Source organism: Littorina saxatilis, linkage group LG2 (assembly GCF_037325665.1).
Source record: "Littorina saxatilis isolate snail1 linkage group LG2, US_GU_Lsax_2.0, whole genome shotgun sequence".
NCBI lineage: Eukaryota > Metazoa > Mollusca > Gastropoda > Littorinimorpha > Littorinidae > Littorina > Littorina saxatilis.
In genome coordinates this window covers 73,319,008-73,341,667 of record NC_090246.1, presented here as the reverse complement: position 1 = coordinate 73,341,667, position 22,660 = coordinate 73,319,008, and the positions used below count along the sequence as shown (strand labels likewise).

Here is a 22,660-nt window from a genome sequence, read left to right as displayed (position 1 = left end):
AAGGATGTTACACTTGAACATTTTAAGCAAAAGCTACATTTTTCTAAGCTCACACAATGCTTCAATATTACCGTATATTCAACTCTCCTATCCGTGCGAAGATCTTTTGCCACAGTGAGGTTACCCGTGTTGGTATCAATGTTGAACCATTCCGCGTCACTGAGCGAGCCAAGGATTTGGAAGGAAACTTGATCCTAGATGACATGTTTTAAGATTAAAACCAATGACCTTCAACGATGTACTAGGCACACGATGAATTGATAAAACAAGTTATGTTTAACAAACCTAGGCCGCAAGGAAAAAAAGCAAGTTATACGGCAAACCTCAGATGTGGATACAAATGTAGTTTGCATAAAACATAGTATACTTATGAAAAGTCTGCCCAAATCAAACGGATCACAGAAAAAGCAAACGAAAGACAGCACATGTTTTATTTTATTTTACGTTTCTATATACTCATCATAGGAATGTGTTTTACCAAAGAAAAAAACAAGAAAAAAACCAACAGAGCTCAACAAATCGCTGTTAACCACAACAACAAGGAAAGGAAAGAAAAAAAACACGCTGTTTATCTGGAAAAACTCCAGCCCCTAACTGAAGTAGACAGAAACCTTCATATAATTTAATTATCTGCACAGATAGATGACTATATAGTTAATAAAAAAAAATTAAAAGACAAGATAGCCAGACAGACAGACACACAGATGGATAGGTCAAGAAGAAGACAACGAAGAACAAGATTCGTAGATATCTTTGCTCTTTTGTTTAAAAGAGGATTGTTCCAACGGAAACATTATAAGATTGTGGTTTGGTGATACACTTACATTTGGATTGGTGTCTAGGTCAACAACTTGGGAGGAAATCCCGTCGTTCTCAGAGATGGTTAGCTGGTAGTCAGGGGATATGAAAGCAAGAATCGTGGGGTCCACGTTGATCTGCACGGTTTTCTGACACGTTTCGCTTTCGCTCGGGAAACCGTCGTCGGTGGCCTTGACATTGAGCTGCAAAACAAGAGAAACGGCTCAGTTCCTGCCAAAAATTGATTTTCGTGTGTGTGTGTGTGTGTGTGTGTGTGTGTGTGTGTATGTGTGTGTGTGTGTGTGTGTGTGTGTGTATGTGTGTGCGCGCGTATGTATGTTTTTGTGTGGTTTTGTTGGGTGGTTTTGTTTGTGTGTGTGTGGGGGGGGGGTGTTTGCGTGCGTGCGTGCGTGCGTGCGTGCGTGCGTGCGTGCGTATGTATGTTTTTGTGTGGTTTTGTTGTGTGGTTGTGTGTGTGTGTGTGGGTGTGTGTGGGTGTGTGTGTTTGCGTGCGTGCGTGCGTGCGTGCGTGCGAATGTTCGTGTGTGCACAAAATTAGGAATGTGTGTTTCTAAAAATAAACTAAAACAACTTCAATTCATTCACCTGGTAATTTGGGCTACCAGTGGAAGGGAGGGCTTTTTTCACAATGATTGTTCCATTGTCATAGTCCAGAGTAAAGTATTCTTTTGATGTTTGCGTTCCTTCCAGGAAATACTTCACACTCTGAAAGAAACAACCAGTGAGCATGAAATGTCACAATAAATAAATGCAAATTTGTCATGAATCGTCTGGTATGGTTACATTCACATACAGTTTTACTTCCTCAAAAAAAATGGAATGTACGTGAACACGCAACATTTCCTAGAGCACTATAAATACTAAGCAGTCATCAAGCACACCTCTGATGCTATCGTGACACAAACAAGAGTGTCTGCACGTTAACACACAGTCCGTCAAAAGTGAACTACATCAGGATAGCAAATGCAGACTAAAGTAGAAATGAAAAAAAAACACGCGAAAAAAGACCAGCCAACCAGCCAAACAAGAAAACCTGACCGCTGTCAGCAAATATAAATGCAACTGCTCTGGCTTTAAAAAAAAGATCACTTCATCATTCAACATCGACATGAATGTACATGACAATGCTTTCGCATTGCTTAAAGAATGTAAGGCACTGCGCACACGAAGAAACAAATCTAATGTGGTTGTCTAATACCGGTTCAAACCGTTGTCTTCCGGCAAATGATATCGTAAAAGTCGTCGACTAACCTTTCGCGTAGTCGTTTCACACAGGTGGCAGATTCAGACATGTGGTCGATAGAGAAGGTTCGACTGCAAACGTTCTCATAGCTTGCAAAAATCTAAAATAGGAATTCCTTACCTGTCCAGGATCGTCATCGGTTGCCCGGAAAGTGCCGATGGTGTTGCCAGGGGGTGTGGTGAAGTTGATGCTGATGAACTGATTGTTGTCCACACACACAGGGTTGAACAGGTTGCGCACCACGTTGATGTTCACCACAGCAGTGGAGTTCAGGGAGGCTCGCTCGCCTCGGTCACGTACTTGTAGAACAAGCTGGTCACAAAGAAGAAAAGAGAAATGCTTAAATTAAAATCTGTGTGTTTTCCTTCACGAGTACTTTGTATTCATGCCCGTTCATTTCTGCTGCCTTCCAATGACTTATCCCAACGTACATGTCCATGTATAAATAGTTACGTCTGAAAGAGTACATTTGTATTACTTCTTTCTAAACTTGTATTTGATCAATGTTAAAGCAAAATCAAAAAACAAGAAAGGTAGGTTGTTGGAACGTTTGTTATTGACTAAACAATACATTCACACATATTTCGACCCAACGGACTTTTAAGTGAACAAACAAATATTCACACAAAACTTAAAAATAATAAACTGATAGAACTATCAAGATAAGTTTTGTGTGAATATTTGTTTGTCTGTTCACTTAAAAGACCGTTGGGTCGAAATATCTGTGAATGTATTGTTTTGTCAATAACAAACGTTCCAACAACCTACCTTTCTTGTTTTTTTATTCTGAATTTTGGAACGTTGGCAGTCTCTTTGATTTTGGATTCAATATTAATGCATTTAAACATTGTTCTCCCTGATCATGCAGTTATTTTTAAATAAACAGCAGAGAATAAACATACAATCATAAAATGGGCCTTTAATCCTTCATTCCTTCCTTCCTCGCACAGACACACCTAGAGACTTACAACCCAAAACTCACAGACAGATGCAAAGAGACCTTGACAGTGACTCACAGTGTAAGAGCTGCGTGTGTCGCTAGCCAGGTCAGCGGCACGCTGTAGCACAATGTTGTTGTTGCCTCCAAGAGCAAAGTAACCGTTGTCGTTCCTGCCAATGATTGACACATCTGTCTGATTGAAAGGGATCTGTAACAAAAAGGTTCGGGTGGTCACATGAGACAACTGTTCTTGCAATACAATACAATACAATACAATAACTTTATTAATCTCTAAAAGAGAAATTGCATTGCTGAGCGTTTGTGTCCGTAATAATAACATACATAAAACATTCAAAATAAACATTTGTTCTTTGTCCTGAGAAAATATAGCACATTGGTTATCACATAAGAAAGTATATTAAAAATAAATTAACATGCATTCACCATCAACAGTGCACAAACGAAAGTCAGCACCTTGCCGGTTATCACATATTGTCTAAGAGAGTAGAATAAGAGTATATAATCATGCAAAACAAAATCAACAATACTGAAACAATACAGAACACTGTATAATTGCTGTGGCGAATCAAAGGTAATCAAACAAACAAGAAAAAAACGCTGTCCCGACCCCATTTGGTTTACAATGATGCAACACAGCATGTCCACTTTTGTTTAGGCCCAAAAAAAAATAGGTCTGTTTACGGTAACATAGGCCCAAAAAATAGGGTCGGTAGGTCGGGATTATTTTTATTTTTTTTATTTTTTTTCTCCAAAAAACCATATCTTTACGTTATTTTGCCAAAAAAACAAGATTTTTTTTTTTTTTTCCCCAAATGCCAAAAAAAAGTCTAGGGTCGCGCGAAAAAAATAGGGTCGGTCGGGTTACCGTAAACAGACCTATTTTTTTTTTTTGGCCTTATTACTCGGGTGCATGTTTACTGTTTGTCTTCTTTCGCACCGCAAAGACCCTAACAGCACAAGTTCCATGTAAGGGTTCTGGAATGAACAGTACACCTGTGTGACTTTAATTATGTTCGGCATCTTAGAAGGCACATAAGCAGTAAAAGTGGCACTTTTTACATATTCTGCACTTAACTCGGGGACTTTTCTGAATACGCCGATAAGATAAAACTTACGTCAATGTCATTATCGTTGGTGGTATAGACAGTCACCAAGTCAGAATCGCTGGCAGTTCTGTTGATTGCTGAGTTGTAAGGGCTGTTCACGAAAGAAGGGACAGTGTTCCGCACAACAGTCACTGTCACTGTACCCGTGTTGGTTGACTGGCGTGATGGGGGGTCGTTTTCTGTGGCGATCACCCGACACTGCCAAATTGGAGTATAAATAGACATCATGAGAAAATATAATGTCAAACATGTCTCTTCGGTGAATGGCAACATTAACAGAAAAGGTAGTGTTGCATTTCCTCAACATATCAAAGCACACGTGTGACCACAGATTCACTGATGTTAATGAATAATTCCTTGTTATAACCCATCTTAAAGACAAAATCCAACTTACAATGTACTGTGTTCTGTCTGTGGTGTCTGCCACCAGATCACTCTTGACGTAAAGTCCTCCTGTTCTGAAGATACCGAAGTATGTGTTGCACACTTGGTCTTGGGCGTCGTTGTTCACGAGTGTGAAGAAAACAGCAGGAGTCTGGCCATGAACAAATTGAGACAATAAGTCTTTGTTATTAATATATGAACCGAGAAAGCCCAACGTTCATGATCATTTGTCCAAAGATATACCTTTTACAACCACAGCCAGGCCTAATCTTCAAACCCAAAAAATATGCCAAAAGTAGGCCTGTTCTGTGTGTGTGTAAAGTGACAATGCCAAAATTGCCCTATACTTGCCAGTGCTGCAATCGTAAATGTTTGCACACTGGCATTTAGACTGGCGTGTTTTGCAGCTAGTACCAGGCCCAGTTAAAAATCCATTATAATTTGCGAGAATCGGCTAGTATCTGGCTTGCCTATACCGGGCCAGTTCTGGCCCACTAACATGCCAGCATTGTGCCATTTTATTTGCCAGAACTGGCTAATTAACATCTTCCAGAATCGGACTGGTAATATTACCAGGAAGCTACTGCCTCACAATTTGTAGTAAGTCTTGCAAATGTTCTTCAAAAGAAAACGTGTCTCTCTCGCGTATTGAAATCACAATGTGTTTCTCCAAATAAGTTATACACCTTGTTTAACACAAAAGCAATTCCTCTGACCCAAATTTAAATGAAATGTTGCACTAAAACAAGCACAGACACCGACACGCATCACACCAACAAAAACAAAAACATTAAAACAAGAATGATATACGTTATTGGAGCGTTTAAGTATGACAAAACAAAGCGTTACATTTACGGTACTTCGACCCAGTGATCTTTTAAGCCGACACTGAGACAGACATACAAACATTAATGATACAGATAATAAACTTATTTCAAAAGTGTCTTGCTTGCAAGATGTTATCAACGAAGCAACCTAACTTACCCCGCTCTGGGCATCCGTTGCACTGACGGTGATGAAGCTTTCCCCGAGATTCTGTATCTCCAGAATGCGATGGTTCGCATTCAGCGGGGTGACGATTGGTGGATTCGGATCGCGATTAACGAGCACAGAACAAACTTTTACAGCACTGCGAGTAAAGCGGGCTCCATCCTGGGCTAGAATACGCAGCTGAAACATCAACCAGGAAAAGAGTTACTCAGTCCGGGACAACAACAACAACAACAACAACAACAAAAACAAACAACAACAACAAATTCCCTGATTTTTTTTCATATAAAGAACAAGAACTAATTTCAAACAAGCAGATTTAGTCACTAGATCTGGAACAAACGGGTTTATTAATTCATAATAAAGTGAACGCTGAGCCGTCAATCAAAAAATAAAAACCAATGACAGAAAACGCGTATTATTGCATGTACAGCAGGAATATCTTTATCGCATTTGGGAAAGACAGTAACACAGATGACATTCAACCAGGTATTAATTTTGTTACCCTGTATGTGGTTATTGTTCCACTGGTGAGAGGCTGGCTCAAATTGACCTTTCCCGATGAAGAGCTTATTGAAAAGAAGTTCTGGTGACCATCATCGCCAATCAAGCTGTACCGCAGACTGTCACTGCCAAAGTTGCTCTGAAATCGTTACCAGACACGTCAAAATCGTCTGCTTCAAGCTGAAGAAAGCAGATATATCAGCATGACCGTACAGATGTCTGTATTGTACTAAACTTGATTTGGAATCAAGCAACAAGAATGGTGGGTTACTGGAACGTTTGAAAAAACACATCCAGGTTGAGTTTTTTGTTTAGAGAGACGGGGGATGGACGAACACTGCTCATTAGTATGACTAACTAATTACTAAGGTGAGCCAATAAACAGTTTCACTCCGCGTGAAACAAACAGAATTGTTGTTCTTTGGGTCAGTAAGATTGTTTGTATATATTCAAGCGGTGAAAATGCGCAAGTAAGAATTGTGTTTGAGTACGTGATACAAAGAAGTGATTTTGAACACAAAAGAGGCTTAAACAAACATACAAACAAAAAAGTCAGGATTTAACATCACAGACTGGATTGTTTTGTCCACATTTCATGTTCAGGTCAGTTGTCAACCTTTCTCCCTCCCGTTCCTGTCTACACTCTCTTGCACCCTTACAATTTTCTGTGCAAACCCACTTAATAATCTTACTCACAGGATTGCCTGTGGTTCCAATAGTATCAGGGTCAGCATCTGTAGCCGTCACAGTCAGAACATCAGAGCCGACAGTAGCATTTGGGGAAAGTGACACAGTACAGTTTGTGTCAGGAAACACAGGGTCGTTGTTGTTGCGGATGATGTTAACCATCACCTCGGCTGTGGCTGTACTAGTCTGTCCTGCTCCGTCAACAGCTCTAACGTCAAACTGCGACAAAAACGTGAGACAACATGATGGAGCTGTACTGCTTTGTTTCAAGGCCATATACATTCTGAGTTAAAGAAGAGAAATATGTTTGCACCAAGCCACGTTTTAGGTCAAGACGTTTCTAAAAGACATGCAAAGCCAACGAATTTGTCACAAAACGTGCGAATCGTGCTCTCGTTCAAAGATATTTCCAAAGAGACGCTTTAAAACGTTAAAGATCCTCTTCAAATAAGTTCGCTTCCGGTAACAACATCGGTGTTCTATGTTTTGCTTGTGTGTTTGTTTGTTTGTTTGGTTGGTTGGTTGGTTCGTTGGTTTTGTTTAATTTGTATTTAGCCTCTTTGTTTAAGTGAGACACATTTCAAGCAATACTTCATACAAACACTGGCACAGACACAGACACACACACACACACATGCATACACACAACCACTCGCATACACGCATGCACAGAGCAAACAATCCCTATCTAACTCCCGCCCCCTCAGTCCCTGTCTCGATCTCACCCTAGCCCTATCCCTCTTGCTCTCACAAATCATTTCTTTTCAACTTACAGTAAACGAAGTACTGGTTTCGCTTGTGAGATCTGTCTTGACACTGATCTCACCAGACTGATTGTTTAGGGCAAACTGGTTGTTGGGAGTCACCAGCTCGTAGACCACGGTGTTGTACGGTGCCTGAAATAATAAGTACGACATTACGTTGTGCATAATTGCTCAAGTCATGAAAATGCAACTGCTTGTCGACAGCTATCTACTCACTGTCGACATTGTTCAGTGAGATCCTGAAATAAGCAGTTAAAACACAAACACACACAAAAACAAGAATGAATGAATTAGATGATATTTTCAATCGGTTGACTAAGCCTTTATTCTTCTTTCTCTAATTCTTTTCCGTGCGCTTAAAACTCCACACATTAGACTTGAATTATTTAGAATAAAATGTTATGCGTATGGCCATTATTTCCTACGGTGCCATAGGTTCGGAGAACTTCCTTTCTCCCTTAACTGTGCCAAGAATGGTTACTGAAAACAAGGTATTACTTTTGCATTTGTGACATGTTGATTTAGGCCGAAGAAAAATCTGCCTGTGGTGTAAAATGAAGGACCCTGACATTGACCTGGGTAGCTTTCTGGAAAAATACGAATTTAGACAAAGACGAAACTTAAATAACAGGCAGAAAAGTAATGTCTTTTTATTTACAAACTATATTCCTATGAGACACGTTACGGTAAATCCACGTTTTGCAAATACAATGAGAAACATTAAGTTGAATTATACCCGATATTCACAGTTGTCCAGCACCGTGAGACTGCTTCGCGAAGTCTCAGCTAATGAGGGAAAAGGACTTTTTTCTAAAACATACGTAATTGAAATCAAGAACACTGACCAAGGCATCACCGTCCGTAGCAGAGACAGTTACAACTGAGCTGCCGTAGAGTGTTTCCTCTGAGATGGTGGCGACGTAGAGGGCGGTGGGGAACTCTGGTCTGTTGGGATTGCGGTTGACGTTTACGGTAAGAGTCTTAATGGGGGACCATCGAGCAGGGCACCCATTGTCACGCACTTGCATTTGCAACTGGAATAAAAACAAGTATTCATCCGTCAAGAGAAGACACCAGGGGCGCCATGTCTAGTTTGTTTCTTCACACCACAGGATCTGCTACCTGTTATTGATTTTTTTCCCCAGTAAGACTCGCACCATGTTTTTATTTTTACATGAAAACACCTGAATGCTTTCGCCTCATCCCAGTAATGCCAGATTTCAGTAGAAACAAATATTCCCGCTCCATGATACTTTCCACGCAAAATCAATGGTTACTGTGAGAAATATACGCATGCATGTTTCTGAAAAGAAGACAGATGTATTAAATGACCTTTCTTTGTTCTAAATCACACACAATATACACTGCCAACTTACAGTGAAATTGGTGTCTATCTCTCGGATGGACTGACGAGTGGTGATGAGTCCTGTCGCATCATCCATTGTGAAGAACGGAAGCGCTGTTCCATCTCCGACCAGTGAGTACACCAGGCTGAAGAACTCTGCCTGGTAGGCAAAACAACCGTATATAGTCAGGCCTAAATGTATTTAAAAACAAATCCCCATTATGTGGATATTGATGTAGCTAAGTGCACTTCGCTACCCTAAACACTCTAATCATCGCATAGCGAAACAGCCTTGTGTACAGTACAAACGGGATACCCATCCCATAGCAGACGATACGATGATGCGCGCGCACCTTGCCGGCGCAAATTCTAATAAAATACCTTTCTTTATATATCTACCTAACTTCTATCTTTCAAAGTCCCTTTTATCTTTGATACGGTCCTAATTATATTTAGGTTTGCATAGAAGTCACTGATTAGGCTGGATGGCTGCATATTATTGTGTTATTTACGATAATGCTTCGAACTGACCAAAGCGTCACTCTGACCTTGACCGGTTTTCATGCATCGTCGAGAGAAATTGATTCTCACAAACTCATCTTTGTCTTTTCAATCATTGTTTTGTCATTTTTGTATCACTATTACATATCCCGTATCTATGTTGCATAAGATTTTAGTTTGTTTGTAAGGATTTGGTTGTAATGAGTGATGCTTGGTTCCTCTGCAAAGATTGCTAATTTATGCAGACAGGTACTCGCGCAGGAATTTAGCCGATTCCATTTACTTTCGGACTTTACCGCTTCGTACTAAGTCAATGTATAATTTTCCCCCAAGTAACGCATATCATGATGTTTGTCTAGGGTTCTTCTTTTTATCTGTATGATTTATGAGTTTGTCCATTATTCCAGTTTAGAGAGTTTTGTAATTTTCCGCACTGAAGTTGGTTCAGTGCCTTCACTAGGACCATTGTTTTTGCATCATACTAAATAAATATAAGTTTTTACGAAATGTGATCTATTGCAATGGAAAGCTAAAGGTCGTAGCTTTAATTTGATGTATTGTTTGTTAGGATTGGTTATGTATTTGTTTAAATAACGTAGGGTAAAGCAAGTGTAAGAAACACAGATTCCGTGTTTCTGGCCGTATTCAGTCCGATTTTCATCACCGCCGGACGGTGCTTTCTGTGCAGTCCGCGCCGGGGCTATAAGTATAAGCCGGACACCGGCATAAGCATGCATTCGCTCCTAGCAGCTGAACACGACACTACACTTGCTTTGCTGTCTACGGGTTTCGCCTTCGGCCTCTACGTTTCCTTGCATTGTTTTCTTGAATAAAAAGTTGAAACAAGACGCTTGGACTTGGGCTTCGTGTATCTACTACTACCCTTCCACTCCTCCACTACATTTGGCGCTGCGAAATCCAGGACTATTGGAAGCCAGACATCTACAGGGTGACCTGCCGCGTCGCTGAACATCAGCACGTCTACCTCGTCGCGCCTTTAGCTGGTGGCGCGGAGCGAGCGGTCAATAGAAAGGACTTGCTGCCAGCCTCCGAGACTCTTGACAATCAAGACGAAGATACACCGTCTTCGGCTACCTCAGTGCCGAGTGAAACAGACTCTGAGAGTGACAGTGATGACGAACTCTGGATCACACTTCCAAGGCCCAGACCTGCGGCTCTTGCGGGTCCGGCTGTGGTTGCTGTGCCTCCTCCTGCACCTGTTGCTCAACCGGTACCAGCACCTCGCCGGTCACAACGAATTGCTTGCATGCAAGGTAACAATTAACTTGATTTTATTTTTTTGAATGATCGTTTACTCGGTAGGCTGAATTTGACTGATGCAGCTAAAGAACAATGCTACTAGTACTTGCATTCAACCGGGCTAAATAATGTTTTGCACATAAAACTCGCGAGTATATCGTAACCCATGTGTATCGTTGAGATTTTTTCCCCGTTTTCATCACATATTATTTCTGGAGATCAGTAAGGTCTAAATAGTAGTCGGTTAAAAGTCCAAAGTTAAGCCCTCAGTGCCATTGGCCCGTAAAGCTACCTATTTACGATTTAGGCGCAGAAACCCCTACAATTGATGAACGGGAATTATGGTTGACACATATATTTTGGGTAATGAACTCGTATCTAACTCATGACGTGGCGATAAAGTAAGATGCCTTTGCTGTAAAGCCGTGAGCGAGAGTTTTTGTGAGTGTTGAGCTTGGGCATACAACAGCGCACATTGAAAGAAAAATCCTATATTATCAACTAAACGGGTTGGTGGGGATGAAGGTTGCATTTTTGTATGGTAGTGTTGACATTGTGTTACTTTTTCTCAGTGGAGAAAATTTGATAAATGTAGCAATGTTTTCCCATGAAATTCCTCATTGTTTGCACTTTTATGTTTTGACGCAGTACTTTGATCATATGTGAGACACTTTGTAAAATGCAGGCCTCACTTTTAATTTAGCAAAGCTGGTACTGATCACGAGAACATGTTTTTGTAACTGTCGATTTTCTCAGTGACATATGTGAAAGTCATAAGCAAAGTTTTCGCAATTTTTCTCTTTTTGGATAATCTAAGATGGTTTGATAAATTCAGCCCTTAGGCTTTCCTGTTTTCTTAAAATCAGCGCGGCCGCCCTCAAGCTCAACATCCCCCACACCAAACTCAAAACAGCAGGTCAACGCTCATTTTCTTTCCAAGCACCTAGCCAATGGAACACACTACCTCTCCCCCTCCGCCAACAACAGTCCCTCGAATCATTCAAATCTGCACTCAAGACATTCCTTTTTTCCAAATAATCCATGCATTATACACTGCCCACCCCATCCCACCCTGAATAACTGTACATATTTTAATGTTTGATGGTGTGTGTGTGTGCTAGTGACTTTAAGTCTCCGTGTGTGTGAACGAGTGTATGTGCGCCTTGAGTCGCCTGTTGGTGAGATATGTGCGCGTTATAAATATTCGTATTATTATTATGTAAAAGAGTTGGGGGGGATGTAGCTAAGTGCACTTTGCTACCCTAAACACTCTAATCATCGCATAGCGAAACAGCCTTGTGTACAGTACAAACGGGATACCCATCCCATAGCAGACGATACGATGATGCGCGCGCACCTTGCCGGCGCAAATTCTAATAAAATACCTTTCTTTATATATCTACCTAACTTCTATCTTTCAAAGTCCCTTTTATCTTTGATACGGTCCTAATTATATTTAGGTTTGCATAGAAGTCACTGATTAGGCTGGATGGTTGCATATTATTGTGTTATTTACGATAATGCTTCGAAGTGACCAAAGCGTCACTCTGACCTTGACCGGTTTTCATGCATCGTCGAGAGAAATTGATTCTCACAAACTCATCTTTGTCTTTTCAATCATTGTTTTGTCATTTTTGTATCACTATTACATATCCCGTATCTATGTTGCATAAGAGTTTAGTTTGTTTGTAAGGATTTGGTTGTAATGAGTGATGCTTGGTTCCTCTGCAAAGATTGCTAATTTATGCAGACAGGTACTCGCGCAGGAATTTAGCCGATTCCATTTACTTTCGGACTTTACCGCTTCGTACTAAGTCAATGTATAATTTTCCCCCAAGTAACGCATATCATGATGTTTGTCTAGGGTTCTTCTTTTTATCTGTATGATTTATGAGTTTGTCCATTATTCCAGTTTAGAGAGTTTTGTAATTTTCCGCACTGAAGTTGGTTCAGTGCCTTCACTAGGACCATTGTTTTTGCATCATACTAAATAAATATAAGTTTTTACGAAATGTGATCTATTGCAATGGAAAGCTAAAGGTCGTAGCTTTAATTTGATGTATTGTTTGTTAGGATTGGTTATGTATTTGTTTAAATAACGTAGGGTAAAGCAAGTGTAAGAAACACAGATTCCGTGTTTCTGGCCGTATTCAGTCCGATTTTCATCACCGCCGGACGGTGCTTTCTGTGCAGTCCGCGCCGGGGCTATAAGTATAAGCCGGACACCGGCAGAAGCATGGGAGGAGGAGGGTGGCCTTTGTAGCTGTGCGAGAGTATGCGAACGACTGTGTCTGACAGTGTAAATAGCCTATCCCCTTTTTCTCACCCCCACCCCAGAGGGGGTTACAGAGACACATCTCTGGCCTCCTCACCTGATCCCCTTCCCATGCCTCTGTAGACAGAGGGTGCCATAAAGGCGTTGATGAATAAACCGACATAAAGTCGCAGCCCTGTACATATGTTTTTAACCGGCCAGTATAGGTCCTAGGGAGGACCGGGTTTGCTTTTCGCCAGTTGACTAGCCGCCGAATCCACAAGTACGTAGAGGGTGCCTCAGCTTCTCCACCACGACCCTCCTTGGTCTGACACTCACTCCTTTGCCATGATCAGTCGGATGCCACTTTTCACAATTTTATTCTAAAGTACCAACAAATCAAATCAATTCCCTTCCGGAATAGCAACGTTCCACGTTTCTTGAATACAAAAGCATTTCTGCCTCGGAATGAAAGAATAAATCTCTACAATCGTGTATCTCCTGCAAGGAATTGATTTTAAATCCTGTTCTTCCAGCATTTCCATTACGGAAAGTAAAAGTTGTTTTTTTTTTTGTTTTTTTTGTTTTTTTTGTAGCTCATCTTCACCCAGGCACACATCGTAGAGCTTCGGCTCTGATATCTTTGACCCAAATTGCTCTAAGCAGAGAGGTCGTTAAACTGTATTTTCGTCGCATAAGCATGCATTCGCTCCTAGCAGCTGAACACGACACTACACTTGCTTTGCTGTCTACGGGTTTCGCCTTCGGCCTCTACGTTTCCTTGCATTGTTTTCTTGAATAAAAAGTTGAAACAAGACGCTTGGACTTGGGCTTCGTGTATCTACTACTACCCTTCCACTCCTCCACTACATTATGTTGCTACTTTTTGTGTTTATGATCTTGACTTTAAACTTAGCTGCTTTCCTCGCAAGCACCGTGCAGTTTTGCAAGCATGAACACGCGGACACACATGCTGAAATTGGGCAGTTCATTTACCCCTCTCTGTAATCTCTCGTCCTTTGTTGCTGCCCTACATGCCAACCGGCATAACGGGCAGTAAGTAAGTAAGTAATCTCTTAATTGTACACTCTTACGTCCTCCACCCGCTCACAATCCTATCTCCATCTAAGCTGGTTCCCTCCCCCTTATATCCGTGTGGCAAGAATCAGACAGCAGAGCACATCCTGCAGGCTTGTCCATACCGCAATGCTCTGAGGGACACCATCTAGCCAAAGGAGACAGCGCTACAAAAGAAGCTATACGGCCCCAGAGAGGACTTGGAGAGGACAGCACGTTTCGCGGTGCAGTCCGGACTGACGATGTAACAGCGAACGACAAGAAAGAGATCTCTATCTCACTTACCTCCGTGCCTGTACCGGCATCACCGTCAGTAGCATCAGCATCATAGACACTTGTTCCAGTGCTCAGATTGTCATCAACGGTGAGAGAGAACCCGGTGCTGCCAACATCAGTAAACTCAGGCGTGTTCAGGTTACGTCGCACACTCACTGTAGCCGAGACAGTAGACGAAAGTCCACCGCCATCCCGGACGGTTACTGGAAACTAGACACAGAACTTAAATCTCAGCACAGAAGAAAACCATCAAAATGTTGCAATGATTGTGCATATATATATATAGCAAGATTTTAAAAGAGAAACATTATCTCGGGCACTGAAGAAGGTTCCCTAACTGCTGTACTGACTTCCAAGTCAAGTGAGAATTATTAATTTCGAAGACTGCACAGGTTACTTTGCATCCACTGTCGTATTGAAATAGAACAACCCAAGAGATTATGTCAGCTCTGCCATTAAAAAGCGATTTGAAAAATAAGGCGACGTACGTAGCAATAATAGAGAAAAGAAGTAAAGGGAAAGAAGAGCACTTTTTTGTGTACAACTCACAGTGTAGGTTGTTTGGTTAGTTATGTCTGTTCGCAGGTCTCTCCTGACATGGATGATTCCAACTCCAGCTCCTTGCGTCCACACATAGAAGTAAGTGTGGTTCATGTCAAAGGTGAGATCATTAAACGGTGCCTGTCAGGAGATTAAAAGGAAGTGTATGAACCAAAGCAAGTTACTAAATCGCTGATAAGTAAACTGACTTTTCAGTTTTTGAAGTAGGGCCTACACATTTTGTTATCTTTCATTTTGTGTGTGTGTTTTTAATTTGGAGTGAAATCATGAGTTTTAACCTTCCCCGAGCTCAAACATTTTTAAAACCAAAACAAAGAAATCCCAAAATGAAATCTCATGAAAAGCAATTAATGTAAGTATACCGGCTGATTGTGCCGTACCATAAATATTGTTTACATCACCCAAGGATTAAGAAGAAAACACACGATATTAAACGGAACCTAATCCTACTTTAAAAGCAACTGACACTATACTCCGTGATGAGTAAGTAAAGGCATGGTCAGAATTACTGAAATAAACACTGTTTGTTTGTGATTGTTTGTTAATTTGTGACTGTTTGTTTGTGACTGTTTGTTTGCGACTGTTTGTTTTTGTGCGCGTAGAGGAGGTCTTAAATTGTACATTAAGCAACGATGGGACAAGAACCATGAAAGTAACATTCATCCTTTGTAAGTATTAACAAACCCATTCACACACACACACACACACACACACACACACACAAATCACACACACAAACCACACACACAAACAAACCACACACACAAACAAACACCACAGCCACCACTACCATCAACACCACCAACAACAGTGTACACCACAGGCGCACGAGAGTTCCACTGAACAACCACTCACAAAAAGGTCGAAACAAGTTGTACTTACGACACGGTCTGAGTCGGTGGCTGAAACATTAACTACAGGTGTGTCGAAGGCAACACACTCCGACACTGTGGCGCTGTAACTGGAGTCAGTGAAGCTTGGGGTGTTCAGGTTGCGGTTGATTGCAAAGGTCACCACGCATGTTGCAGATTGGGAAGGTCGGCCTCCGTCCTGGGCGAGGATCCTCACCTGTGGACAGAGAATCAGGTCTGTGGAGCACTGACCGAAGCCAAAGGTTCTGAAAGAAGTGTTTGTTTTTGTGTTAAGCAACGATTTATGCATGCGTGTGCGAGACTTCCTCAATCCAACGGTATTCTTCTGCTTTGACGAATTGGTATCTATGAAAACTAAATAAAGTATGATGACGAACAGAAGTCCACACTCCTGACACAGGAGAGCCGGGCGAAGCAAACTGCTCGCTGATTAAATGTTATTTAATTATTTGGCATATTTTCTAAGCAGTTTTGAGCAAATCATTGTGGGTGTTTCTAAATTACAGTACAGCGAATGTCCCTTGAACTTTTTAAGGTCTAATTCGTCAGAAAACTTTCCATAATAGTGCCTGAGGCGTACCAACTTTACGGTTTTTTTTTCTAAAGATTTGTCTCCTGATTACTCAGGTGAGTCCAAAATAGGAAGTTACAGAATTACAAAACTGTTTTTTCTAATTTCGAAAAGCAGCTGTTAAATGAGTCAATTAAAATGCTTTTTTGTTAGCATAAACTGCTGAGAAAAAGATAGGTTTCCATTTTTGGCACGAACCTGACTCAGCGCTGACCTTGTAATTTGACATGGGTCAACTAGACTTTTACTGTGTCTGGAGGTCACCGAGCCCTGCCAGTGTGTGAACTGTCCAAACACTAGCTTTCTAAACATATGAAATCATGTCAACGTGAAGTTTTTCATCCCGGAGGCCCAGCGCTGCATATTGTTTCAATACCCACACACACACACACACACACACACACACACACACACACACACTCACACACACACACACACACCACACACACACACACACACATACACACACACTCACTCACTCACTCACTCACACACACACCCACCAGCGACTGCAATAACAAAGTGTTCATGAAATTTCTACTCACCGTGTATTGAGTAACGTTGTCCTGAGCCAGACTACCATTCACAATCACCAGCCTCTGGGTGGGGGATCCAGGGTTCGGATCCAGGCGGAAAAGACCTGGGGCATGATCATCTCCAATGATGCGTAAGCTCACCGAGTTGAAGGGACTCTGTTGACAAATCCACAAAGTCAGCACACACGTTAGGTGAGTATATTATGTTTGTGTACAACGTAGAACTTCTCCTACAATGGTAACTCAGTGTCATGAGTCTGTCAGGCGGTGTTGAACAATCAGTATTATTACTGGCGCCTCTTGTGTAAACTACAAGAAAAGTGATACGAACATGTTGACACTATCGCAGTTACCGCGACTGTATTCTCAGGAATTAGATTTTCTGCAGGATTCTTCTTATTTTCTGATTATAAGCGTTATGGAACCAGACCATCAAAATACGGAGGACTAGCTCAAAGAGGGATATAAACGGAAAATGAAACAAGAGGCAAGGCCTACTTTCGAATCCATCAACACATTTTATCCCCAGTGAAACTTGCGCCCTATTACAGTTGTCATGACAAAATAGAATGGAAACCGAAGTTTGGTGATATTGAATTGAACCCAACAGTTTTCTCATTACCCTGAACATATTTCAACACGTTTTTCAACGTGCTATCAGAAGCTAACTACTAACCAACTCTCCTTTCAGATCCATTTTCAGCCACTGGAGTGAAGACATTGGTGAAATTTGATAACATACTTACTTCCATTTCGTACTTCAGAGCAGATACCCTTGGGGGGAAAACACAAGGGATGCAAAATCGTTTTCACTGTAGCTTGCAGATATAATAAACGCATCTTCTTTTGAGCAAGTACTTGTAGAATTCAATAGAGTTGTAATCAATGGTTCATGAGCAGTACGTGATCGATGCCGGAGAGGCATGGCCAAAATTCCGACAGATGTAACCGTGTCCAAATGCGTTCTTGGTTACTTCCGAAGTTCCCCTACGCAATGTAACAGTGAAGCCTGTTCTTAGACTTTTCTCACGCTCTCCAATTTACAGCCTCATTATTTCCAGAGACCTCTGCATGGTATCAGTAAAGTTACTTCCATCTTAAGACTCATCATCATACATTCTTCAGATCTGGACCGCCTTTTACACAGGATAAGAACCCTCAACGTGGTCACATACCAAAATATAAACAGCCTTGGCGCTCTCTGTGCACAATTGGATTTGTTTATGAATTCATTTTGTGAAAGTCATTAGTGACATTTGAAGAACTTCAGTAATACAAAAATTCCAAATCACCACAACGAGCAGTCAGTGTGCAAACTTTTGGTATGTGACCAAGCAGAAGGGTGGTCATATCCACTGTAAAAGCCTGGTCAGGTTTGAGATGGTGCGCAAAAGTGTTTTCCCAAGAAAGAGTGAAACACTCACCTGAACATCGCTGTCACTGACTGTGGCAGTGTAGGCATTGATGCCACTGGCTATATCTTCTCTCAGAGTTATCCTAGGCTGAGGCGGACAGCCGGTGAAGATTGGAGCATTCAGGTTGTACCCCACATTCACCACCACTGTCGCTCGGATCGCCTGCTCTCGTGGTGGGTTGCCTCCATCTCGGATACCCATCTGCCACTGCAAGCAAATAGCATCAACATTAGCAATAAATATGGTCTAAATGTCTCTTAACTTAGGAATAAATGACAAAACAATGAAACTGGTAAATACTTATGTTTTACCAGAAACAAAAACTGAAAGAAACAGTAAGGCCAGGCATCAATGTTCTGCACATAAATAGTTTTTTTTAAATCGCAAGAAAATTGAAATTATATCTACTGATGCCAAACGAATGCAAAATTAACAGTTTTAGTCTGTAGCTATAAAGAACATGAAATTGTCCACAGAAATGTTGAACACACACACACACACACACACACACACACACACACACACACACACACACACACACACACACACACGAACGAAATGTATACCAAAATGCAAGTGGACTGACCTCAAACCTCTGGTCTCTGTTCGTATTGTCATAGAGGGGAAGACGTACAGAGATGTCCCCGTTCTGATCAAACTGGAACCAGTTGAGGGCACTGTCCGTAGGATTCACAGCAAAGAACACGGTCTGATTGTTCGGTGCCTGTTAAGTTGGGGGAAGCAGAAGATAGGTAAAGATCATTATTAATATATTACCGCTACAGGTTTACACACAGAAGTTTGCATTTGGACAACGCACACAAAAGCTGCGAGGGAAGATGCACAGGGAAGTAGTGTTTCTTGGATTTCATATTTTCTTGCAATCTGCCTAACAGAAAAAGAATGGCATATCTGTAGAATCATAAAAGCGCAATCTGTTTACAATGTCAACATACAGAAACACATACAACACACATGCTTACACAAACATGATGATGCCTATTAGCATGAAACCACGCATCCACACATGTGTACACACGTGCCCGCGCTCACATACACTGTCACGCAGATATGAACAAACCTATGGCAACATACAGACACACACACACACATACACACACGAACATACACACACGTGCACTGTTGCTTATACATTATCCACACATACGTACCGTGGTATCTGCATCACTTGCACCCAGAGCGATGATTGGTACTGAAAGGTTCTGTGTGGATAGGATATTAACCTCGTAGACAGTGTCTATCCATTGCGGGTCGTGCAAGTTCCTGTTGATGGTGATCCGCACAACTGTCTCGTTGAACAAGCTAGGGGTGCCATCGTCGGAGGCTCGCACGCGCAGCTGCAAATCAGTTGTATCACACCGTTCAGATTAAATCGCTTGGACTTAGTAGTAAGGCACGAGGAAAAAAGTGAGCGCCTGGGCTAAGTTAAGCAGATTAAGCACTGTTTCTGTGTTAGGGCCTGGATTTTGAATCGTTCGAAAGGACATGCACACACACGGACACACACATAGACACACACACACAGACACACACACGCGCGTGAGCACACGTTCACACACGCGTTCACACACACGTTCACACACACACACACACACACACACACACACACACACACACACACACGCGTGAGCACACGTTCACACACGCGTTCACACACACGTTCACACACACACACACACACACACACACAAACACACACACACACACACACACACACGCGCGCGCGTGAGCACACGTTCACACACGCGTTCACACACACGTTCACACACACACACACACACACACACACACACGCGCGCGCGCGGGTGCGCACTGCTTGAGAAGAGTTAACTGACCTCGAAGTAGTCCTGCTCAGTGCCAGCCAGAGAGCTGGTCAGTGTAATGCGTCCAGCACTGTCCACAGTAAAGTAGTCTGGTGAGGGTCCGTCGCCTATCAGGGAGTAGGACACAGTCCCGTAGGCCTTGACACAGAAAGTGAAAGATGTTATATTTTAGTCTCTGTAATATTGTGAGAGAAGCGAATGAATCGATTACTTCTTCTCACAACAGGTCTACTGTGCTGATGTAAAAAATGAAATTAAAAAAAAGGAACACACCATTCACCTTTCAGAATGAGCGAGAGAGAGAGAGAGAGAGAGAGAGAGAGAGAGAGAGAGAGAGAGAGAGAGAGAGAGAGAGAGAGAACACACACACACACACACATACACACGCACACACACACACACACACACACACACACACACACACACACACACACACGCAAACACACATACAACTAACCACTCTGTCCTCATCAGTAGCAGTAACTTGGGTGACAGATATGCCAACCAGCATGTTCTCATCGATTGTTCTCGGGTAGGAATCCACGTTGATGAACTGAGGTGTGTTCTGATTGCGGTTGACGTTCACTGTCAAGTTGACGGCAGCAGTTTGCGGGGTCGATCCGCCATCACGAGCAACTATTTGAAGCTAGAGACAAACATAATAACATGTTCAAGTCTCCTCATCCCTGAATGAATGATTGACGGCTCATTAATTTCTTTTAATGATTGAAAAAATATGTTCCTCGTCCCTGAAAGGACGATCAAGGGTGCAAACATGCCCTATAGTGTAAATCGTGCACAGCAGCAATCGCGACAACAAATAAAAGGAAAGGATTAATGCACAACATGACACCAACAAAACCTTGTCTGGCCAGAAATTACAGACTTGCTTTGTTATTCAGTCTTTCTTTGCATGACCTGAGACTGAGAACGACAAACAGCTCCTTTCCTAATAGTTCCCACTGGGTCTTGTTGCCTCAATAGGTTTATCCGCTCTAAAAAGATACAGAATTATTTAAAGACGAATTCAGAAAATAACTCTGTCGGGTTTGTATGGGTGGAACCGCGTGGACGGGAACACGTGTAAAGTTATTTGTCAGCGGAAAAGCGAGAGCATTCACTCTTTCACTACCCAAACAATCCAAACGGAGTTATTAAAAAAAAAATCGTCTGTTACAATTCAAGTTCTGACAGTAAAAGCTGAGTGCTGTTTTCTTAACCGCAATGCCAGTGCACATTTTTCACTTTAGGCAATAACATATTCTGTATTCTTAACTTAATTTAAAGAATACATAACGAATACTAAACTTTTTGTTTGTTAACGTCAAACAGCAAAGAAGAGTGTCACACTCACGTTGTATTGTGGTTTTCTGTTGAAATCCGAATACAGGGGCGATCGAACGGAGATGTCGCAGGTATTCACCCCATTTTTGGCCACCTTGAAGTACGCCAGCGTCTCTGCGTCAGCCTCCAGAAAGCACTCCACATGGTTGTTGGGTGCCTGAAGAGAATTCTCATCTTGCAATATAAATGCGAAATAATCGAAAACAAATTCACACCATGTTCAACTCTAGCGAAGTCTTCGCGGTCTCCAACATGGATCCGGTTTTTTTAAATGAAAAGCTTTAACCCAAAATCACTTTTTTTCTTCTTTTCTTGACACAGTAAGTAAGGTCTGCTTTCACGGGGAAATACTGGTTGTGTCCTGCGTCTACAGAACACTTGACGCAGTTAGTAAGTTTTGCTTTCGCGAGGAAATACTGGTTGTGTCCTGCGTTTACACTCACACACACACAAACACACACACACACACACACACACACACACACACGCACGCACGCACACACACACACAAACACACACACACACACACATACGCACGCGCGCACGCACGCACGCACTCAAACACACACTCCGCAACCCCCAACACACATACACACACAACGAGTCAGAAATGCTAACCTGCGGGTCCTGGTCTGTCACAGAAACGGTCAGAATGGGAACGTCCAGCTGCTGTGTCTCGTTGACCGTGATGTTGACACTGGAGGGGCCAAGAAACGTTGGCGGATACACGTTGCGCCTAAAAGGGAGGAGAAGCGTCTGACGAGCGGACTCCCCAGCACCGTCTTCAACCACAACTTCCAGCTGAGAAAAATGAGAAGCAAGATTATTTCTGCATGTGCTAGAGGAACAGGTGTTGGTTACAAACGGAATGATCTATAACTAATGTTGTCTTCGTTGGTTTTCATGAACCATACTTAGGCTGTGTATTAAACATAGCATAAAGTTAATGACTATATAAAGAGCAGACGTCGATGTCAAATAGTAATCATCTCCCATCATCATCATCATCATCATCATCATCATCATCATCATCATCATCATCATCATCATCATCATCGTCGTCGTCGTCAATAACAACAACGCTATCGTCGTCGTCATGACGATAATATATCCATTCGCTTTTCTTTTGTTTTACTTCGACAAGTGACGAAAAAATGAGATGTCGGCTGCAACCCCATGATACCAAATTCTAAGCACCCTTGCATGCACGCAGATCTTCCCCGGAACCAGTGTTTAGTTGACATGGCTTTACAAAGAAACAAACACACACGCCTGTTAATCACCCACATCCACACTCTCTCTTTCATATGAAATCTACACACAGATGTAGAGCGAACATGAGTCAT

General features: G+C 42.0%; 1 protein-coding gene and 1 long non-coding RNA gene across 2 annotated transcripts; both read right to left on the bottom strand.

Moving 5' to 3' along the window:
- Positions 1–69: 69 nt before the first annotated feature.
- On the bottom strand, positions 70–2,358 carry LOC138959699 (uncharacterized). Its single transcript, XR_011453781.1, has 4 exons — positions 2,183–2,358; positions 1,405–1,524; positions 825–1,001; positions 70–194 (listed from the first exon to the last, which is right to left on the bottom strand). It is a non-coding gene; the product is annotated as an uncharacterized lncRNA (long non-coding RNA).
- A 3,824-nt stretch (positions 2,359–6,182) lies between these two features.
- Positions 6,183–22,660, bottom strand: LOC138954152 (cadherin EGF LAG seven-pass G-type receptor 2-like). The gene is made up of 17 exons (XM_070326053.1): positions 22,652–22,660; positions 21,933–22,115; positions 21,325–21,471; positions 20,428–20,616; positions 19,983–20,108; positions 19,299–19,484; positions 18,713–18,850; positions 18,136–18,333; positions 16,721–16,867; positions 15,615–15,800; positions 14,721–14,852; positions 14,181–14,381; positions 8,835–8,963; positions 8,304–8,492; positions 7,468–7,590; positions 6,700–6,913; positions 6,183–6,187 (listed from the first exon to the last, which is right to left on the bottom strand). Exons 1-17 carry the CDS (start codon positions 22,658–22,660, stop codon positions 6,183–6,185), a joined length of 2,502 nt encoding a protein of 833 aa, XP_070182154.1.